The sequence below is a fragment of the Sander vitreus genome, chromosome 14 (assembly GCF_031162955.1).
Source record: "Sander vitreus isolate 19-12246 chromosome 14, sanVit1, whole genome shotgun sequence".
NCBI lineage: Eukaryota > Metazoa > Chordata > Actinopteri > Perciformes > Percidae > Sander > Sander vitreus.
In genome coordinates this window covers 21,441,030-21,460,676 of record NC_135868.1, presented here as the reverse complement: position 1 = coordinate 21,460,676, position 19,647 = coordinate 21,441,030, and the positions used below count along the sequence as shown (strand labels likewise).

The 19,647-nt window shown below is 41.0% G+C and overlaps 1 protein-coding gene across 1 annotated transcript; it reads left to right on the top strand.

The window, feature by feature from the left end:
* The first annotated feature begins 2,556 nt into the window (after positions 1-2,556).
* mfsd2ab (MFSD2 lysolipid transporter A, lysophospholipid b) lies at positions 2,557-18,887 on the top strand. The gene is made up of 14 exons (XM_078267445.1): positions 2,557-2,805; positions 5,844-5,969; positions 7,248-7,372; positions 11,665-11,788; positions 12,382-12,460; positions 12,575-12,750; positions 12,887-12,977; positions 13,519-13,637; positions 13,773-13,856; positions 15,653-15,736; positions 15,853-15,965; positions 16,131-16,274; positions 16,634-16,810; positions 16,907-18,887. Exons 1-14 carry the CDS (start codon positions 2,716-2,718, stop codon positions 16,959-16,961), a joined length of 1,587 nt encoding a protein of 528 aa, XP_078123571.1. The 5' UTR covers positions 2,557-2,715; the 3' UTR covers positions 16,962-18,887.
* Positions 18,888-19,647: the final 760 nt, after the last annotated feature.

Genomic DNA, 19,647 nt, shown 5'->3' with positions numbered 1-19,647 from the left:
CTGTTTGCATGCATAGCCATAGGTAAACATCGCAAATATCTATACATCTTCTGCAATCCAGAGGTTCCTTTCCTACCACCGGACACAAAGGTGAGTATTCAAACTAGTGGTGGTGTGTGTATACTGCATATGTATGCTGTTGGTATGTGTGCTCAGCTAAAATGGGAACATATATATGTACAGCCACTCGCCAGAGCAGTCGACGCTTTGCAAATAAAGACTGGAGAGTGTTAAATGTTTAGACAGCGAGCAGGCAACCTTTATCTAGCCGCATGAGATCAGTTGTTGTTCGTTCTGCCACACCTGAGGACTCTTGCGCATCTGTTTATTTATCAGCCAAGCTATATTAAAAGATGTTAAAACGGTCTCTTTTGAACCGTCTTCATTGATGGTCAGTACAGAGGAAGGTGGCTACAGTATGAACTAGACCTAGAGCATGACTGACCAGAGATAGCAGACGCACACGCACACACACACACGCACACACACACACACACACACACACACACACACACACACACACACACACACACACACACAGAGGAGCCACTTATTTTCCAAAATACAAGTGCTCAAAATACACAATACAAAAAAATTGTTTCTCCAGGTACAGTGAATCAGCATCTGGATGCTGGAAGTTGGAAAATAAAGACAATGAGGTGAACTCAGAGAAAGAGGGCCGTACAGATGGATCATTTCAACACATCGTCTGAAGAAGAGCTAAACTGATCAGGCATCATCCTCACGTCCTACCTTCTCCACACTGATGATCTTGCCCACCCTGATGTCCACTCTGGAGGGGTCCAGCTCGTCATCCTCTCCTCCTCCTGCCTTGGCACCCTTTGCAGCCCCTTCTGAACACACACACACACACACACACACACACACACACACACACACACACACAGAGGAGCCACTTATTTTCCAAAAATACAAGGGCTCAAAATACACAATACAAAAAAATTGTTTCTCCAGGTACAGTGAATCAGCATCTGGATGCTGGAAGTTGGAAAAATAAAGACAATGAGGTGAACTCAGAGAAAGAGGGCCGTACAGATGGATCATTTCAACACATCGTCTGAAGAAGAGCTAAACTGATCAGGCATCATCCTCACGTCCTACCTTCTCCACACTGATGATCTTGCCCACCCTGATGTCCACTCTGGAGGGGTCCAGCTCGTCATCCTCTCCTCCTCCTGCCTTGGCACCCTTTGCAGCCCCTTCTGAACACACACACACACACACACACACACACACACACACAGAGGAGCCACTTATTTTCCAAAATACACAATTCATGCAAAAAAAAAGTGTTTGTAACATTTGTGCCCTGAACTGAATTATAGGAAATTTAGGTCGTAAATGTTGAACAGCTGCGAGTACAATCTGAACATCTGCAAGTATTTTCTAAATATCATTTTGCAACTCAGGAAAATATATTTTGGGCTATGTTTGTATAATTTAAACGTATCTCTGAAGCATAGTTTAGACTTTGTACTGTCTAGTTTGTATTCCTAACAAGGACATTTAGTGCCAGCTTTGGTGAATATTGATTTTTGCAATATATTTACCATACAGCAGCAGCTGATCATTTTCCTAGAGACATTTCATATTTATATATTTATTTATTTCTTACCTTAAAATTAATTTTAGAATTATTTGAAATGTTTTTGGTGACAAAGGCTTATGAATATACAGGGGAATATAGGAAAGATACAGAAAAATATGTATTCACACTGCTAAATACTGTATGATCTTTGTGTAACATGTTCACTTTTTGGATTTATTAATCAAAATGCTAAATATGGATATCTAGGGATCCACTTTCAGGCCTCAATTGACCCTGTACACCAAAGATACGGGTGAAGTTTGAAGATGTTTGTTGGAAACTGGGATGTTTCAAACAAACAAATGACACACTATAAACTATATTCTATTTTACACCGCCTATGTATAAAATAACAGCATGAAAGATGACAGCAAGATGGGGAAAACTATATAACTATGTATATATACATATATATATATATATATATATATACATATACATATATATATATATACATATACACACACATTAGGATATAAAAAATACTGTATATCAACAAATGTGCCCAGGACCGTATCCAAAATTGTAGAAATACTAAATAGCCTACTGATGCTATGCATTTTAAGTATACTGAGCCTACAAAATAAAATCAGTCTACAAAACACCCACCATATGTGCATTCATGTAAAAGTAATAGTTAGTGTAGCCTACGTTATAGGGATATTGGAACTGTATGTTTGTGTATAGATATGCAACATGTGACATTTTCACAGGCGATAAAGGCTACTTCTCATGTTTACCCTGAGGAACGTAAACAGTTGATAAAGCTACTAGGAATTTCAGATGACTAAAATGTCTTCAGTGAGTTGATATCAGTGAATGTGAAAAGATCGCCTGACTGAAGAGCGGACCCGCCTTCAGAGGGGCGGGGTGAAAGATGGGGTGAATGGCACGTTGAAAGAGGCGGGGAGCTCTAAGAATTACTACATCCACCCTTTCTGACTCCACATCTTCTCAGTTTTCAAACTGAAGATTGTAACGTTGCACCACGGCGATACCATTGGACGAGTTTCCTCAAACATTATCGGAAGACCTGTTTGATATTTCTACATTTTTTTTCTGTCAAGTTCAACCAAGAAAACCAGCCATTCTGCTAAATTAACGTTATGGCAAAAGGAGAGGGAGGTGAACAATACTCAAACGCCAGTTTATTGGAGAAACCGGTCAGCTCGGATGGTATCACGCTCGCCAGGAAGGTGAGTTTATTAGCTACTTAAATCAAAATGATGGTTTAGCGACGAGTTCTTTTCTAAATCGCCTCACCAGATCGCACAATACGAGAAAGTAGCTGATTTTTACGGGAGTGTATCTTGAACATTTGAATGAATGGAGCACACCCCTGTAAAGTGACATTTCGAGGGACTGAGTCATTTAGCTAGGAGCGCATTGTGACTCGTTGAATTATAAAATGAATGGAATTATTGATACATATTAAAAACATATAATACATTTTCAGTCAATAAATCAACACTACTTAAGCTTCCAAACGTCAGGAAGCCCTTTAACCCTTCTCCGAGTATAACGTTATCAGGACACACAAAATTGCCTAAACCAAAGCTTTGGACTGTTAAATATAATAGCATGTTTAACACTAAGTCATTATTTTGTTTGTAAGACTGTATTGAGAGAGGTTTTCGGTGCACTCATTAACTTACCCCAGCCAGAGCTAAATTTAAATCCCAAAAACGTTAACGTTACTCTTCTTTGGTAACAGCTGCCTTTTAGATGTTCATGTTCATGGCACTTTATAGGCTATTAGAGTACGTTAGCTAGCTAGCTAGCTAAGTTAGCTCGTTAAATCAACCATATTTTGGAATTTCTCATTTACATATGGTCTCATTGATACATTGGAATTATTTACATGAACATTTGCAGCAACACTCTTAACTTCTCCAAAAACCACGGTATGGGTGTCGACAAATAACAATATGAGGTAACGTTCAAGGATGCATAGTTTGTGGATATTTAGTCAGTCGTCAAGGTTTGTTGTGGTGCTGCGTTCAGGGGCTCATCTGAAGCCCACCCCCGGGGGACGCCAGTTGTTGGCATAGGCCTATTATGCTTTATATTTTATATTTTTTTTATTTTAACAGTCTATGCTATAAATCGGAGAAAACAAAATTGAAAGAAACAAATGTAGATTTATTGGTACGTGATTTTCGGTTTCAGAAATAAAGTAACAATATGAGGAGAACATTTGCATCAGAATGTTAATTCACTGACTGCCAGGTTGTTATGAAACAGCATTTGAACTATCTCTGTTTTCACTATTAAGTGTTGCATGTGATAGGTCTTCCCTCGTCTCGTTGTTTAAAAAAACTCCCCGCTTAATTTGGTATTTCGAGTGTATTTTGGAGGGTAATTTCCATATGTCCCACAGCGTTGAATGCAGCAGGAAGCACCTTCCAAGGCGACGTGTCAGAGTCGGAGCAGGCAGAGGATCATTTCCCAAAATCCTATCTAGTTTTTTTTCCCCCATAGTTTTCGACATTTGCAGAGTTGTCAACATCTCTAATTTTAACGTTAATCAAAAACGGTTATGCTACCTTTCGAGTTTTTACATTTAAAAAAAAAAAAAATGTAATTCGGATGGGTAATGCCAGAGCCATAGAGCTATTACTCTGGGTAATGCAAAGAGGAGTGCTTTTAAAGTGGATTGGTTGGAAGCCGTGTAAAGCGAGTGACATTAATACGCTGTCAATCTAACACATTTCTATGATAGTCGCATAATAACACAATCACTAGTTTTAAAATGACACCGGCAAACAGCATTCACTGCAATGCCATTCTAAAACTAGGATGGGCACTGGGCAGAAGTAACCGATGCACACTGATAGAACAGGTGTAGGAGAAATTGTTCACAGTGAAAAAGTCAGGAAAATATGTCTTGGTCATAGACCTTTATCAGGCATAGACAACTCTTTAGTTACCACTTTACAGCTGTATAGTTTGAGGGGTAATGGTCATCACATGGTGGGGTCTATTTTGATCCTTTAGCCCCACAATCACTGTCATGGAGGCATAAATCACCAGGTGGTCCAACTGATGTTAATGCCAGCCATTGTGTTCAGTCACTAAAATTGGAATAATTGCTTCTGTGTTTTGATGACACACCGCTGGTTCTCATTTCAGCCAGAGTCTAGGTTGGGTTATCAACAACACAGAGGCAGGTTCATTCAGCAGCCGCAGTAATGTTTTGTGTTGTGGTCTGATATAAGATAAGGTCTGTCTCGTGCATATCAGTGACATATACTAAGGAATGCTTGAATGGGCCTGCAGTAATTTTCACAAGCTGGTGACCCTCTCTTGAAACGTCTTTTCTCCTTTCTCTAGACTATAACTTTCCCTCTTCCTCATTCAAAACCAGTGATGAAAACTTCCTTGACCAGCTGAAAAGAGCACCAAATGCAACCTTTTTATTGGTCAGGGAGGAGGGTGTGTTTTCCTCCCTCTGTGGGCAGGAGTGGTCAGAGCACTGGTCAAACTGGCAGGCACCCATTGGCTATTAAGCCAGTTCAGGGCTGCTGCCAAAGGGCTGTCACTCTGTGTTTTGGTGAGTGTGACACCATGGTGTTGTCATCTGCACAGCTCTGTGTTGCTATTAGAGGAGTTGTTTAGAGTCTGTCTGTTGAGGAAATTATAACGTCTACAGTGGAGCAAATGGAGAAGAATGAGCACTTGTTATAAATCCAAGGGTTTCTTGTTTCCCAGTGGCTGTCCCTGACTTCTGCCAAATACGGGACAAGTTGGTTAGCTTCTTGCCAACTAAACTCTCACCTTCTAAGACTCTGGCGATTAAGAGTTAAGGCCACATTCCTTATGAGGCACTATTGTTGTCTTAATCAGACTGGTGAGAAATCAGCGACACTGAAGATTAAATTGTTCAGACAAAAATGTATAAGCCTGGGGGCATAACTGCTGTATTGCCGTCACCATGTTAGAATTAAGCTGCTGTATGTCGACTGCAGAATTGACCCCTCCTATAACTACAAGGGTAAGGCCATGTCAAAGCCTGAAAAGGTATGCGGGCAGCTGCAAATACTTTGCCTTTAAGACACTTTGTCCAAAAGTAGGTTGATGTTGAAAGAGTGATATGCCTAAAGTCACTCATTTCTTAGGCATTACCTTCTCAGTAGAATTTCCATATCCTGGTTCCACTTTTAGAGTTACTGTAGATGCAAATTTTAATATGACTAACTGTTTTTTTTCTCTCTTCTTTTCTTGTCCCCCCCAGGAGGAGCATAGGAACAGGTTGTCCGTCTGCAACAAGATATGCTATGCCATCGGTGGAGCACCCTACCAGATCACAGGATGTGCCCTGGGATTTTTCCTGCAGATCTATCTGCTGGATGTAGCTCAGGTCAGTTGGTTGAGATTATTTCAAAGCTCCATGATCACACTTGCCCAGACATTATAGTGTCCTTTTCATACAGAACTAAATATAGCCCACCCTGCTGCCCTTAAAGGACCAACTTACTGGGAATGGGAACACACATACTTATACATACATACTAACATACTGACATACATACTAACAAAACGGTTCAGCCTGTTACCGAGACAGGCCAAACCTTGGTAAGGCTAAACTCTTTTGATGGGATGCAAACCAGTTGAACCGGCATTGTCACTATCACACCTTCTGGCAGCCGACATAAGCAACCTGTGCCAACTGCGTTATGGAACTAAATCCAACTTGTATTGCAAACAGTGTTGGGCGTTGCTAGTTTAACCTCTTTGTAGTTTCTACATGCTCTGTATGCAATACTGCGGGTGGCATTTACAGACTTGAGAACATGGAGTTGTACATGATCCTTCCTGTGCCATTGATTCAACTCTCTCTCATAAGGGCACGTACAGGACTTTGTGACCGCCAAAGCTCACCAACAAAGATGCGATTGTCCTGGAAAAATGAAGAGGCAGGAAATGCTTCTCTGTTGTTTCCATTATTGACTCCAATGATGTGGCTTCGCTGTATCAAAACGCTTGTTCTGGAAAAATGTTGGGGAGGGGAAGGATGGTAGCACGATGAGGAGGGGCTCGCTTTAATGGGCTCTGACACTAATCTGAGGGTTAAGGCCAAAATGGCGTGTAAGTTAACTGGGCCTCCCAGGGTTTAGCTTTGTCCGGCTACCAAGATTGTTGATTAAGAGTCTATTGGGTGACACAGCATGGTGCAGATTGTACAGTCAAGAGTCAAGCATTCATCCTGGCTGGCTTCCAGTCAGGCTTGTCTCCCCTGCACAATAACCAGCAGACGGGCTGAGCTCCCAAGTGGCACCTTCACGATTTGACTTGATTCTTGTTTAGTGCTGCCTTTTGACTGACTTTAAAAAAAAAAAAAAAAAAAAAAACATAACTAAACACTGTCATGTTGTAAAACTATACTGCTGACTCCTCCATCAAACAGTTTAAATTTGCAACCAGAGGCTATGTATAGTTTGTCAGCTTGCTCATGACATTTAGCCTAGTGTGGGTGGTGTACTGGTGGACGTGTATGCTTGCTACTTTTGCTTCTCTAAAGTAGCAAAGGGATTGAAAGTGTACCTGTTTTTGGCGCATCAATAAATTACCCAGCATTGAAATTTGTGTGCTTTTAATGTCCCAGTTGCACTAATCTTTGTGTCTTCTCTTTTGGCAGCTGGATCCCTTCTATGCCTCCATCATCTTGTTTGTGGGCCGAGCATGGGACGCCATAACAGACCCCACGGTGGGCTTCCTGGTCTCCCGAAGCCCCTGGACGCGCTTCGGACGCATGCTGCCCTGGTAGGTTATACTCCCATGCTGGAACCAGCAAGCTACAGTCTGATACAGTTGGACTTGATTCATGTGACGAGATCTAGAGTAGACCATGGTCATTTTCTCCGGAGCAACTGCCTCCTCCAGCTGTAGTGTTGGAGGCTCAGCAAGACCATTTCCATTACCTAGTTGATGGAGCCCAGTTATGTCACTAAAGCACTTTATTGTTGTCGGAAACGCTTAAAGGGGGGCTGCCTATCGAGCTGTGAGTGGAAGTTGCAGTGTTTGGTTGTGTTTGGGGGTGGGGCTATGGGAGGGGACTGAATTACCAGCGTCTTCTTCCAGGAGGGGTTACTTTGGGTCATGCTGATACAATTACTGCTGCCACTTCCTCATTGCCCACACATCAGGCAACTGTGTCTATTCAAAATCTCTCTCTCTCTCTCGCGCGCACGCACACAGGCTATAAAAAAATCTCCTGAAAAATGCTGGACCCCTAAAGCCAAAAAACAAAGACACTGAGCCTTTATTTTACCAGACAAATACGGGTAGTTCCTGCAGGTGCTAGTCACATTTCCCACAGCATGAACTTTGGCAATCCATTGACAAATATAACTCCTGCCTGCTACCAAGACTGCTGCTTACAGCAAGCACACCATGAATACTTCCCATAGAGGACTCAAAATCTCTGTATATTAAATAATATGTATATTAAATAGTGAGGTCATTTTCAGCTATTTGATATTTTGTATAATACTCTCATTTGTATAAATTAACCTTTTTTGAGATGAACAAAAAACACCTTGTATTTTGTGTTGTTCCTTTCAGTTTGACCAGTACACTTTGCTTTGGCATCTTTCCCTGTGAAATCCCCTTGTGAAGAGCAAAATTAATGTTTAAATGTTGCGGTGGTGCATCATTGGCTGCGCGTGGCAGCCAGGCTGAGGGAGTGGGAGGCCTGTGGTGCTTCAGGCCTTTTTTTTTTTTTTCTTTTTTTAAAGAAATGTTACTGACCCCTTTTCTTTTTGGCTGTTTTCTCCCCCTCCTCCCCCCACCTCTCTACTTCTCAATCTCTGAGCAGCATATGTAGGTTTATGTCATACAAGTCATTTGTCTGTTGATGAGTATTGTATAACTGTTAAACTGGGGGTCCCTGCATTGTCAAAATCTGCAGACGGTCCTGGAACTCTCGGGTCCACTCATACTATTATGTGAGAGAAGGACAGTGCGGTGTGTCAGTGGGAGCTGCTGGTGACAGAAGCCGCTGCCGGTCTCCTGTCAACGCAGAAGACATGTCGGAGCTGCTGTCCCTTGAGTGTTTCGGAACATGCAGTACCGCCATAATGTGATCAGACAAAAAGGTGACATCTTAAATGTCTGAGGCTTTTTAAATGAGCACCACAGGGAGATGCACCACTCCCTCGCCTGCTTGATTAAAAACATAATCTCAATAATGTGTGTACCTTGTGTACGAAGGGGCACAATTGGGAGATGAACCCACTCATTAAGGTCTCATGCGGCACCCTCCTCCGTTCCCCGTGTTGATGTTCCCTTTGCTGCGCGTACATTGAGAACACCTGCATAATTAATATAGACTACGAAGGCATGATCATCCTGTTCAGCTGTTGGGTAGCAGTTCTTTAGAGAGAAGTGTCAAGCTTTGGCAGGCACACATGTGCAACATGTATTGAATTAAGTTCTTGATCTGACAGTTAGGATGGAGGTTTTATAACAGTAGTGGGGGGGGGGATTGTAGGAGCAACAAAGGATGGGGGAAATCACTGGAACGGTCAGTTTGGTTGTAAAGATGTGAGGAGATAGGTGCGGTGCATGAGATCAGGGAGGAGGAGGAGGCAGCAGTAGAAATGCAGCAGGAGCTGCTCCATCTTCATCAGGCTTCATGTGTAGGAAGTGGGGGATGGGAGGAGTCAGGCTAGCTTGTCATTGGTCCAGCCCACAACACACCACACACGTGAGCCAATGAGGTCTCAGCTTTCAGCTGCGAATGGCCCTGGTAGGAGTTTTAAAGGCTGGCTGTGGGGGTCTAAGAGTTAACTACAGTTCAAGTTGCGGAGCAGTAGTAGAACAAGTCGTACTGTTGCTGCAGAGCTTCCTGCTATTCCCTAAACATACATTTAAATGAATTTCTTTGGACATTAGCTGTTAAGTATCTAGAGTTTAGACTTTAACACATACTGGCTTACGTACGTACTTACTTACTTACTGACATACCGACTGCCTAATATGAATTTTAATATTGATTCAAAAGTGCTTAAGGTTAGGAAGTGGATGTTTTTACCTTAGCATTGATTTTAAGGTTTTGTTTCCCATACATTTCATGTACTGTAAAATCATGATTTAGTTTTAAAATGTTCAGTCATTGTCAGTGCATGTAAACATGACGTCAAGGCCTCAAAACCAGAATCAAATCTAGAGTATTGGCTTGTTTTTCAGCTTTTATTACAGCTTAATGATTGAACGCTTTTGCACAGTTAATATAGGCACCAGACTAAAATCTGCCACCTGCTTAGTTAACTTGCTGAGATAAAATCGCCCCTCCCTAGTCAGCACGGCTATTTCAGATGACATTTAATTCTAGGAGGGGACACAGGACTGTACATGGATGCATACTGTGTCACTGCACTGCTGCAAGCACAGTGCAAGTCTTGACTTAGCCTCGCAAACTGTTTTGAGAACAGCATACACTGAAAAAAAGAAGCTTCTGTCTTTTTATTTACATTTTTTTTTGCTACCACAGCTTGTTTCATCCATGTTGTAGGATGTCTGCATGGAGCTAAGTAGTTCAAGTAAAGCTGTTTTTACTGATACACACTTCAGTTAGGTCAAATCAAGTCCCATTCCTAATTTGGTAGGTGTTTGTGCCATTTAGCAGGAAATATGCTTAAAAAAACCCCATTCCCACGTGTTTTATAGGGATGGGAATCACCAGAGGCCTCACGGTACCTTATCACAATAGGATATTATTGCGATTTGAAATGTATTGCAATATTCTGCGATATATTGCAATTTATTACCTTTTTTTTTTTCCAACTTTTTTTCCCCCAATTTCAAATGATAAAAAACTTTGTCAACATCTGTTTTATCTAAAAAGATAGATTTCTCTGTTTGTTCATCCCACTTCAGTTTTATTGTTGAAAAACGGGATTGTCAAGCAGACAAACTGACCAACACATGTATAAAAAAAGATCGATACTTGGCATCTGTGTATCGATACAGTATTGCCACGGAAAATATCACGATACTATGCTGTATGGATCCCCCACCCCTAGTGTTTTATCATCTCCAGATAAAATATCTGCTTTAACCTGCTGACCACTCTGGCCCACTCCCACAGTGACTTCAGGCGAGTGTACAGTTAATCACATTACATGGGCGAGAGAGTCTGCTGAATGCTGCTCCTCTTGACTCTACTCTCTTTAAAGCACATCAAAGTTTGGCTGTAAAAAGTTGGATCGGTGGTGAGTCTGCAGTGAAGCTGTTCAGCCGCCGAGCACTTTGATTGGATATTGGCCCGTGCCGTGGCGAGAAGTTAGGTCATTTTTATTTATATATACTATGACAATTGCTTTGCTTTGTTGTATCCCATAGTGACGTGTGACTTAATTTCCTGTCTGAGGTTGAATCGACCGACGCGATAGTGATTTCCGTAGATTTCCACTAGCCAGACTTTTATTTCCAGTGGTGTGGCTGCTCTCAATATATCCTATCTGACGGGAGAGAGTCGATCTGACCATAGGGGGAAGGAAGTGACTAAACTTCCTCTTTAAAATGACGTCATGGTGCGAATTTACGGGATGTTAGACGGAGATGGAGGAGGAAATGATGGCACAGATATGTTTATGTAATTAAAATGACATGTTCTTATTTGTATGAACATTTTCACATCCGTAGAATTGCCTCATTGAACCATTTTTCATGTGACAGAAAGTGTTCGGTCATTTGCAAACGAAAAAAAACAAGAGCAAGTTTTGTTTGGCAGCATTCCCCGGTGTTACATCCTCCCGTAACCCTCCAGCTCATCCACAAGCTCAACCTGTTCTGTGCACATGAACATGAATACTGCGTCCCTGTTAACTAAACACTGCTGACCTGAGGAAGGGTTGGCACTAGTTGAATGAACGCCCCACTTAAATGGCCACACAACCTGTTATGTAATGAGTGTCCCCTCTCTTCATAAAGGCTGATAATTGGTTACAGAATGAGAGTGTTTCACGCTCGAGTAGGATCATGTGTTCACCCACTGATGTTGTTGTCTCTCCTCCTTCCTCTCCCCTACTCTTCCTTCTGTCCATATGAAGGATCGTGCTCTCCACCCCTTTGGCTGTGATTTCCTATTTCCTCATATGGTACGTTCCTCCCTTTGAGAACGGCAAAGTCATCTGGTACCTTATCTTCTACTGCATCTTCCAGACCCTTCAAACTGTGAGTACCAACAGAAGACCCTCCCAGTGACTACTCTGCTGTTCCATATGTGCAATTACAGTGTCATATCATAGAAATGTTTCCCCATCACATTTTGGGGAAAACGGCTCTTTTAATTACAAAAACTGATGAGAAGAACTCACCCCCTGAATGAATTATGAAAGGAGTTTAATTATTTCATTATGACATATTATTATGACAAAATGTTGTGACGGTTATTGTGGGGTCAATGTAAAGTAACCTTACATGTGTTGTATTTTTTCAAACTGATTTGAGCAACGCAGAGTGTAGCAATCTTTCCAAAATATATATATTTTTAAAACCTAGCATTTTCTTTGTTAGGGAACATTCTAATTGCACAATAATTTGAAATGATTCACCTAAAGGAACAGTTTGCTCAAAATGTCAGTCTGAGACTTGTATCAAACTCATCCAACTTTCTAGCAGAATGCGATGAAATACATTTCCCAAAGTGGTGAACAATGACTTTAGCTTTCTTTACTTCTCTGCATTAACCAACAGTGAAAATTAAGAGCTGCATTCATTTTTTTTTTTTTCTCACCTTGTTACTCTTTTTTTCTTTTACAAATCAGTGCTTCCATGTGCCATACTCTGCGCTCACCATGTTCATCAGCTCAGAGCAGAAGGACAGAGACTCAGCCACCGCGTACAGTGAGTATCCTAGTCAAATGATTAGTTTTCGAAACGAATCTCCTGACAGAAAAGACAAGTCTAGTGTGGCACCTCCTCAGTGACTAAACATTCCCCAATGTTCCCTCCAATCAGGGATGACGGTGGAGGTTCTGGGGACTGTTCTCGGTACAGCTATCCAGGGCCAGATCGTGGGTATGGCGAACGCTCCCTGCCTCCCAGGACCACGTGACATTGTGACGAACCTGAGCAACTCCTCAGTGTCTTTCGGACTCAATAACTCCGAGCCTGTCATTTCCCTGGATCACACGGTAAACGAGCTTAGCTGTTAGTCATATGTTTGACAGTGAAGGCTAATAACAAACATGTTCTGTTTACTGTTCAAACAACAAGAACTGATGAGGAGAACTAAAGTCAAACTTTCCTTCTCTTGCTCCTTCCTTACAGAAAACGGCCTACATGATTGCCTCTGGTGTCATCTGCATTATCTATGTCCTCTGTGCTATTGTGGTTTTCTTCGGTGTGAGAGAGCAAAAAGGTAAGGCATTAATCTCGCTATCAAACTGGCTTCGTCCTGCAATTTAGATGCCATTATCCACTTGTTTGATTGCCTCATCATTTTGACTTGCATTCAAAGCCAAAATGCGTGCCTTTTAAGTTGCACTATATATATATATATATATATATATATATATATATATATAAAAAAATATAATAGGCCGATCCCATTTTGGTTTTGGGTAACTGAATCAATTCTTTTGTGTGAATCTTGTTTTGTTCAGTGAGCTCGAGTTCATGGCTTTCGGTCGCTATTTAAACATCCCAAAAATCAGTTTCTCGGGTTTAACCTCCTGATTGGATGTACAGTACATGCACTGTCTTGTCCTAGTCCAATGGGCACGGTTGTAGCTGTTTGCTATGGTATGACTGACAGACTTTTAAATGGGAAGCTTCGTGACCAGTGATGAGACAATTAAAAGGATGAGCCCCAAAGGCCTCTCCTTGTGTAAATATGAACTGTAATTTGTGGATGTAATTTTGCATCTTTGCTCATTCTTTCCTATGTTTCCTCTTTCCAGAGTCTTGTCGTCCCAGATCAGAGCCCATGGGTTTCTTCCAGGGGATTAAGCTGGTGATGGGACATGGACCGTACGCCAAACTGGTCATGGTCTTCCTCTTTACCTCGCTAGGTTTCATGGTGCGTATAGACACACACACACACAATTTGACTATGAGGTTAGTTAGTATGTCTACAGTATGTTTGTGCTCCCAGCCAGAGTTTACGTGGCGCCTGTGACTTACACTGAGTGACACTCTGTGCTTGGTCCCACAGCTCCTGGAGGGCAACTTTGCCTTGTTCTGCAGCTCCACACTGGGCTTCAGAAACGACTTTCAGAATATCCTGCTAGTCATCATGGTGAGTACACACACAGGTGGCATTTTCAAACATTCAGACAGATAGGCACACTGTTCCCATAGCAATGACCGCATTTCCCTCAGCATATGAAACATTGAGCAGCCCATTTGTGTGGAATAAGTTAAGCTATACAATAGCTTCAGAGTGCAGACAAAAGCTTCCCTCCCAGGGCGAACACATAAATTGACTTCAATTACAAGGCTGGTCTGTACTTGGTCAGAAAGCAGTGTCTCCTGGCTGCCCATTTCCATGATGAGTGACCCCTCTGCTTGAATGCCATCCCATTCCCACAGACTGTGAAGGAGCCACATTTGATTATCCTCTCGTTTATCTCTCTTGACCTCACTTTAATTATTTTTTTTTTGTTTCTTTTATCAAGGAATGACTTGTGTGATCCTGACAGGCATTAAAGCCATTTAATCCATAGATTAAAGTGCCTTCTGTAGCACGCACAGCAGAAAGAAAGTACTGGTTAGAGAGGTTGAAAAGATTACGTTCTAGCTTTGATCCTTCACTTTATGGAAAGGATTATGGAGTCAAGGCAGTCACCTTTTTGTTAAAGTACATCTATTCAGTGGAAATATTTTTCAGAGGCTTCAACAGTGTGAGCTTCTGACATAAACTGCTCCATAATCAGCACTAAGTGATCCTAATCCTCACCTTCAGTAATTTGGAAGCTCAGCTCTTATGAGCACAAAGATACATCCAAACTAAACCAATCGCACTATAAGGACTCAAACTGGTTGTCAGTTACTGACTTGACACGGTGAAGGTCAAATGTAATGAAACGGAGAGTTGCTACAAACAAGAAGAGCCTTGTGTGTCCTCTTTTGTGAGGCACGTTGCAGAAAGCATACTGTGTGGTACATTGTTCTGTAGCTTTGCAAATCCGCTCACTTTCAAGGGCTGGACAGTGTTTATGTTTAAGGAGTAGCCGTGACGTGCTACTCCCTTCCATTTGGCAGGAATACACCGTATACACTGTGTAAAACATTTCGAAGATAGCCAAATTGACTGATAATTATGTTTGATTTTTGAGGAAAAGGCTGATAAGGCTCATTGAGGAGAGGTCAGTGTCTGTGCAAGTGGCACGGACTTGTGGCTTTGAAGATGAAGTTCAGACTCCGTTTAAGTGCACACGTACTGCTGATGCAACCAAAAAAAAGAAAAAATAGGAAGGAAATAAAGCAGTTTACTCATCGTGAGAAACCACATTAAACAGCTTTGAAGACCACAAACAATATCACACCTAACATGTGTACCACATCCGCAGTGCAGCGAGATTTTCTGATGGTTATCACTCATAACCATAACAAAAGGTGAGAAAATACCGTTGCGCCACCGTTGTTATCTTGACCTTAGTCAAACACGGAGGGGTCGGAGGCCAAACTGATCTAAGCCCCCCAAGAGTCATAGGATGACCCCTGTGGAATTTTGCATCACATTGACCTCAAATGTGTTTTGGGAAGAGCTGTAGAAACCATATTGTCTTCCATCTTCACTGTTGCGTTGGGCAGGCATCCAAGGTCAAATGTGCTTCTGCATCAGCACGCTTCAAGTCATGGCCAAGCCAAACGGAAGCCGAAGCATTTCAGAAATGCATCCAAGTTCATGCGTCTTTACTCTTGTGTTATGCTGCACAGAGGGTCTTCCCTTCTGCAAAACCATGTTAACCTGTAATATCCGGCCTCGAATGGAATTTACCTCAACGTCCGAGAGTTTTGTCTATTCATGTGTCAAAACAAAAACAGCTGTTAAACCAGGCTTTAAATGTTTGTTTGTTTTTCCCCACTCAGCTCTCCGCTACTCTGGCCATCCCGTTCTGGCAGTGGTTCTTGACTCGCTTTGGAAAAAAGACAGCGGTTTTCACTGGCTCCTTGGTAAGGCCCAAACACCACTTCAGTGATATTCTAGGAGTTGCAGGAAAACAGCTCTGGTGTCATTAAGCGACTTGTTTTTAGGAAGTAAATCTCTGATGTGTTTCTGTTCTTTATAGTCTGTGGTTCCCTTCATGATCCTGGTGGTGTGTATTAAGAGTAACCTGATCGTCACCTACATTGTCTCCTTTGCTGCCGGGGTGGGAGTGGCTGCAGCCTTCCTGCTGCCCTGGTAAGACCCCCTGCTGACTCTTTTCATTTTCGGGGGACTTTTTATATATATATATATATATATATATATATATATATATATATATATATATATATATATATATATATATATATATATATATATCTCACATAACCAATTGTGACTCTAACGTTTTGTGTTTTTCAGGTCTATGCTGCCCGATGTTGTCGACGATTTCCAAGTGCAGAACCCAGACTCCACCGGCCACGAAGCTCTCTTCTATTCGTTCTACGTCTTCTTCACCAAGTTTGCCTCTGGAGTCTCCCTTGGCATTTCCACTCTCAGTTTAGAGTAAGTATTTGCTTAAATATGCACACACACACAACCTATAATCTGGATCCATTAAATGTGTGTGGTTAGTTGTTTCATTAGGTTTTTATCCAATAAACTGCGACACAATGAAAAAAATTAAGTGAGGCTAAGCCAAATCTCACATCAAAGCTGTGTGTGTGTGTGTGTGTGTGTGTGTGTGTGTGGACTGACAGTGTTGGCCTTTGATCAGTGATTTGGTGCAAATTTTGCCCTCACATCAAGATCTTGGCTTTATTTTAAAAATGGAATACTATAGCAGATGTGTGCCTCAGCATGAATGCTCTGCAATGCACGAAGATGTCAAATTCTTCTCTTTTTTCATTCTGTTTCTTTTTCAGTTTTGCAGGCTACATCAGTAGAGGCTGCTCTCAACCAGAGGAAGTGGATATAACGTTGAAAGTGCTGGTCTCCGCCGCCCCCATAGCTCTCATCATGATCGGCCTGATCATATTGTACTCGTATCCAATCACTGAGGAGAGGAGGCAAGGCAATCGCAAACTGTTACAGGAACAGAGGTAAGACTTTGAAGATTGAAATGCCTTTCTTGTGTTTGCGTGCGTGACGGTGAAGAAGCAAAACTCCAACTGAAGAGGCTCTTTATTTTCCTGCAGGGACAACGAGGCAGATTCAGAAACGGACTCGACAGAAATGGCCAACATGGTCTAGCACCGAGACCTGCGGACCATTCGGGTTATCGACTGGCATTTTGCACTGGGCGGGACCAACTTACCTGGGACCGTCGGATCATACAGACACTGCCTTGTCCAATCACACTGCTGCTGTTCCACGTTGACAAAAACTTTGACTCAAAAGTGTCATTGCTTCAGGCCCGCTGAGGCCTTTCTGAAAACAACTTACTCTTCTGCATTTTGTGACTTTTTCCCAATATAAAATTCACTGTCTTTTGTTCAGTCAGAGCTCAAAAGCCTTACAACATAGGAGTACTGTGGAAAACTCTTTTTATTTATTTTTTTTTATTTAAAGGTTGGCCTTGTTCTTTGTTGAAATTGCACAACACTATGAACTGTAATGGGAGCCTGCTTTGTCAGTGCTGCCATTTATTGGTGCTACTCACTGGAGCAGTTTCCATCCTTGTACATCCCACATGGAGCATTAATGATCTTGAGCACTGCGCTAAAGACAACTTTATAGCTATGAGATGTGAACATCGTGAGAAACTTGAACAAACAGTGAGAACTCCTTAATATCAGCCCCGTTTTAGGGATAAAAATTCAAAACTTAAAAATAAACTGACACTTGCTCTTGAGTCATTGACTTGGTGCATATTCTGAACGTGTTTAAATGTGTTTTGGAATTTTATTATTAATCCTCATAGTTTACTGAAGCCAGTTTATTTCCATCTCATTCCCAACCCACTGGCTTTTTTCTTTTTTTATATAAAAGAAGCTGTCATAATGTGATGTATGAACTGAACGAGTAGCTGGACAATTACAGCTTTGCTCTGAAAAGTTTGTGTTGGTTCCCCATCATAGGACTGAAACCACTACAATATTAAAAACCGTTAGTTTGCAATTCAATTACCTACATGATCCTTTTTATAGAACGGCTACTGAAGATGAAAAAAAGCTTCTTTTTTTCCCCCTAAATGCTTTCATTTTCTTAATACTGAGAAAAATTGACTACAGCCTATATTGATAGTATTTAGTGATAGTGATACCATTATTTATATATTTGTTAGTTTTGATTTTACTGTTTTTGAATTCATGTTTGCTGGAAAGTCATTCTTCTTGCAGTATTTAAATATATTTAAGGCCTGTGAGGTTCCAACTGAATTACAAGTTTCAAAATGAGGAAAATGGGGGTAGGAGTCTAATTTTAAAACATGAATACGTTTTTTAATGCATGCTGCCAACGCTACTATCTTTGCACCATATGCATTCGAAAAGGGAAGCACATAATTGTGGGGGGAAAAAAAAGACTGGAAGATGGGGGAGTGAACTCGTTGTAGGTTTCCCTTGTGTGTTTTTGGAATGTTAATTCTTTGTATATACGTGTGTTTATTGAAGAAACAACCAGGATGCTTTGTGATCATCTCAATCCCTGTCACGAAAGTGTGGATTGACATATTTCATATCTAATGATATGGAAATGTGTACATACAGTGTCATATGTTATACATACTGTTACATATTTGACATGTTGTTTTGTGTTTGCCAATGTGAAAATGTTCATATTTCATTTTTCCTCTATAGAGGTCCTTAACATCTCTATTAGAGGATACTGTACATGCTAACACAGTGGAATTTTTCACCCACTAACCCTGTAATAATTGTACATCATGTAAATCTCATCCTGTTTTATTTTGCCAGTGTTTTGTCTTTTATGGCTCTGTCAGTGAACTTCCCTCATGACTCTTGCGGCTGTAGCCAAATGTGTGAGCTTTAATCTCACATGGACGCACAGAAGCCTTGTGTACATGCCTCCTGTGCATTTTGTATATATTGTATGTAAAACCTGTATATTTCTTTGATATTTGTGTAATGGACGTATGTACACGGTACTGTAGTTATTTAAGAAAAGAGTGTTGAGATTGAAAAAGATATTGTTAATAAATACTAATTGATAAGTCTACTGTGAACAAGCTGTCAACATTTCTTTACTTGAAACAACTATGTAACAAGCTTGAGCCAATTTAAACAAGAACAAACATGAGGAAGAGATTTTCAATGTCTGTACTCTTATATCACACATGCATCATGTGGATAATTAGCCATAACCCAATGCCTACTGAAGAGATAATATAATTCTTATGATTTTAGAAGCTTCTCGTATAGTCTGTCTTCAAAACATTGGAAACTCTCATCAAAAGTAACTGGAGCAGGTTGTGAGAGCAGCAGCAATAATTATTAAATGAGCTGGTTCAAAGACAATATAAACATTATATTAAAGACCTACAAATGGGGCTAATGCACCTTTGAAAATGTGCAAAAATAATGAAAGAATACTTGTTTAGGTAACTGCATTTTCCTTAATTAATTAAACACGGCCTGATGAGAAATTATTAGCTCATTTAGATTTTTACAGAGTTAACAAAGGCTACACACTTTCAGTAGCCTACAGTAGCTCCAGTTCCATTTACACATGGCACATTCATTCATGGTAAACTACTGCCATCTAGTGTCTGGATTTTGTCCCAATGTGATAAAATATTGCTTGAAGTTACAGTAACTGTGGCAAATCAAACTACTCCCTATTATGTTGGTTCTTGTTTCATAGAAGCTAGGTGTAATGCATTTATACACTCTATTAAAAATAAATAAAAAATTACCAATCATGACTAATGTGAGCCATAATTATTTTATCATTATCTCATATATTATCATTGTGTGAT

Coding starts and splice junctions, on each gene's coding strand:
- mfsd2ab (XM_078267445.1), top strand. CDS start 2,716: ATGGCAAAAGGAGAGGGAGGTGAACAATACTCAAACGCCAGTTTATTG. Junction 13,638..13,772: donor TTACCTCGCTAGGTTTCATG/GTGCGTATAGAC, acceptor TTGGTCCCACAG/CTCCTGGAGGGCAACTTTGC. Junction 15,966..16,130: donor GCAGCCTTCCTGCTGCCCTG/GTAAGACCCCCT, acceptor TGTGTTTTTCAG/GTCTATGCTGCCCGATGTTG.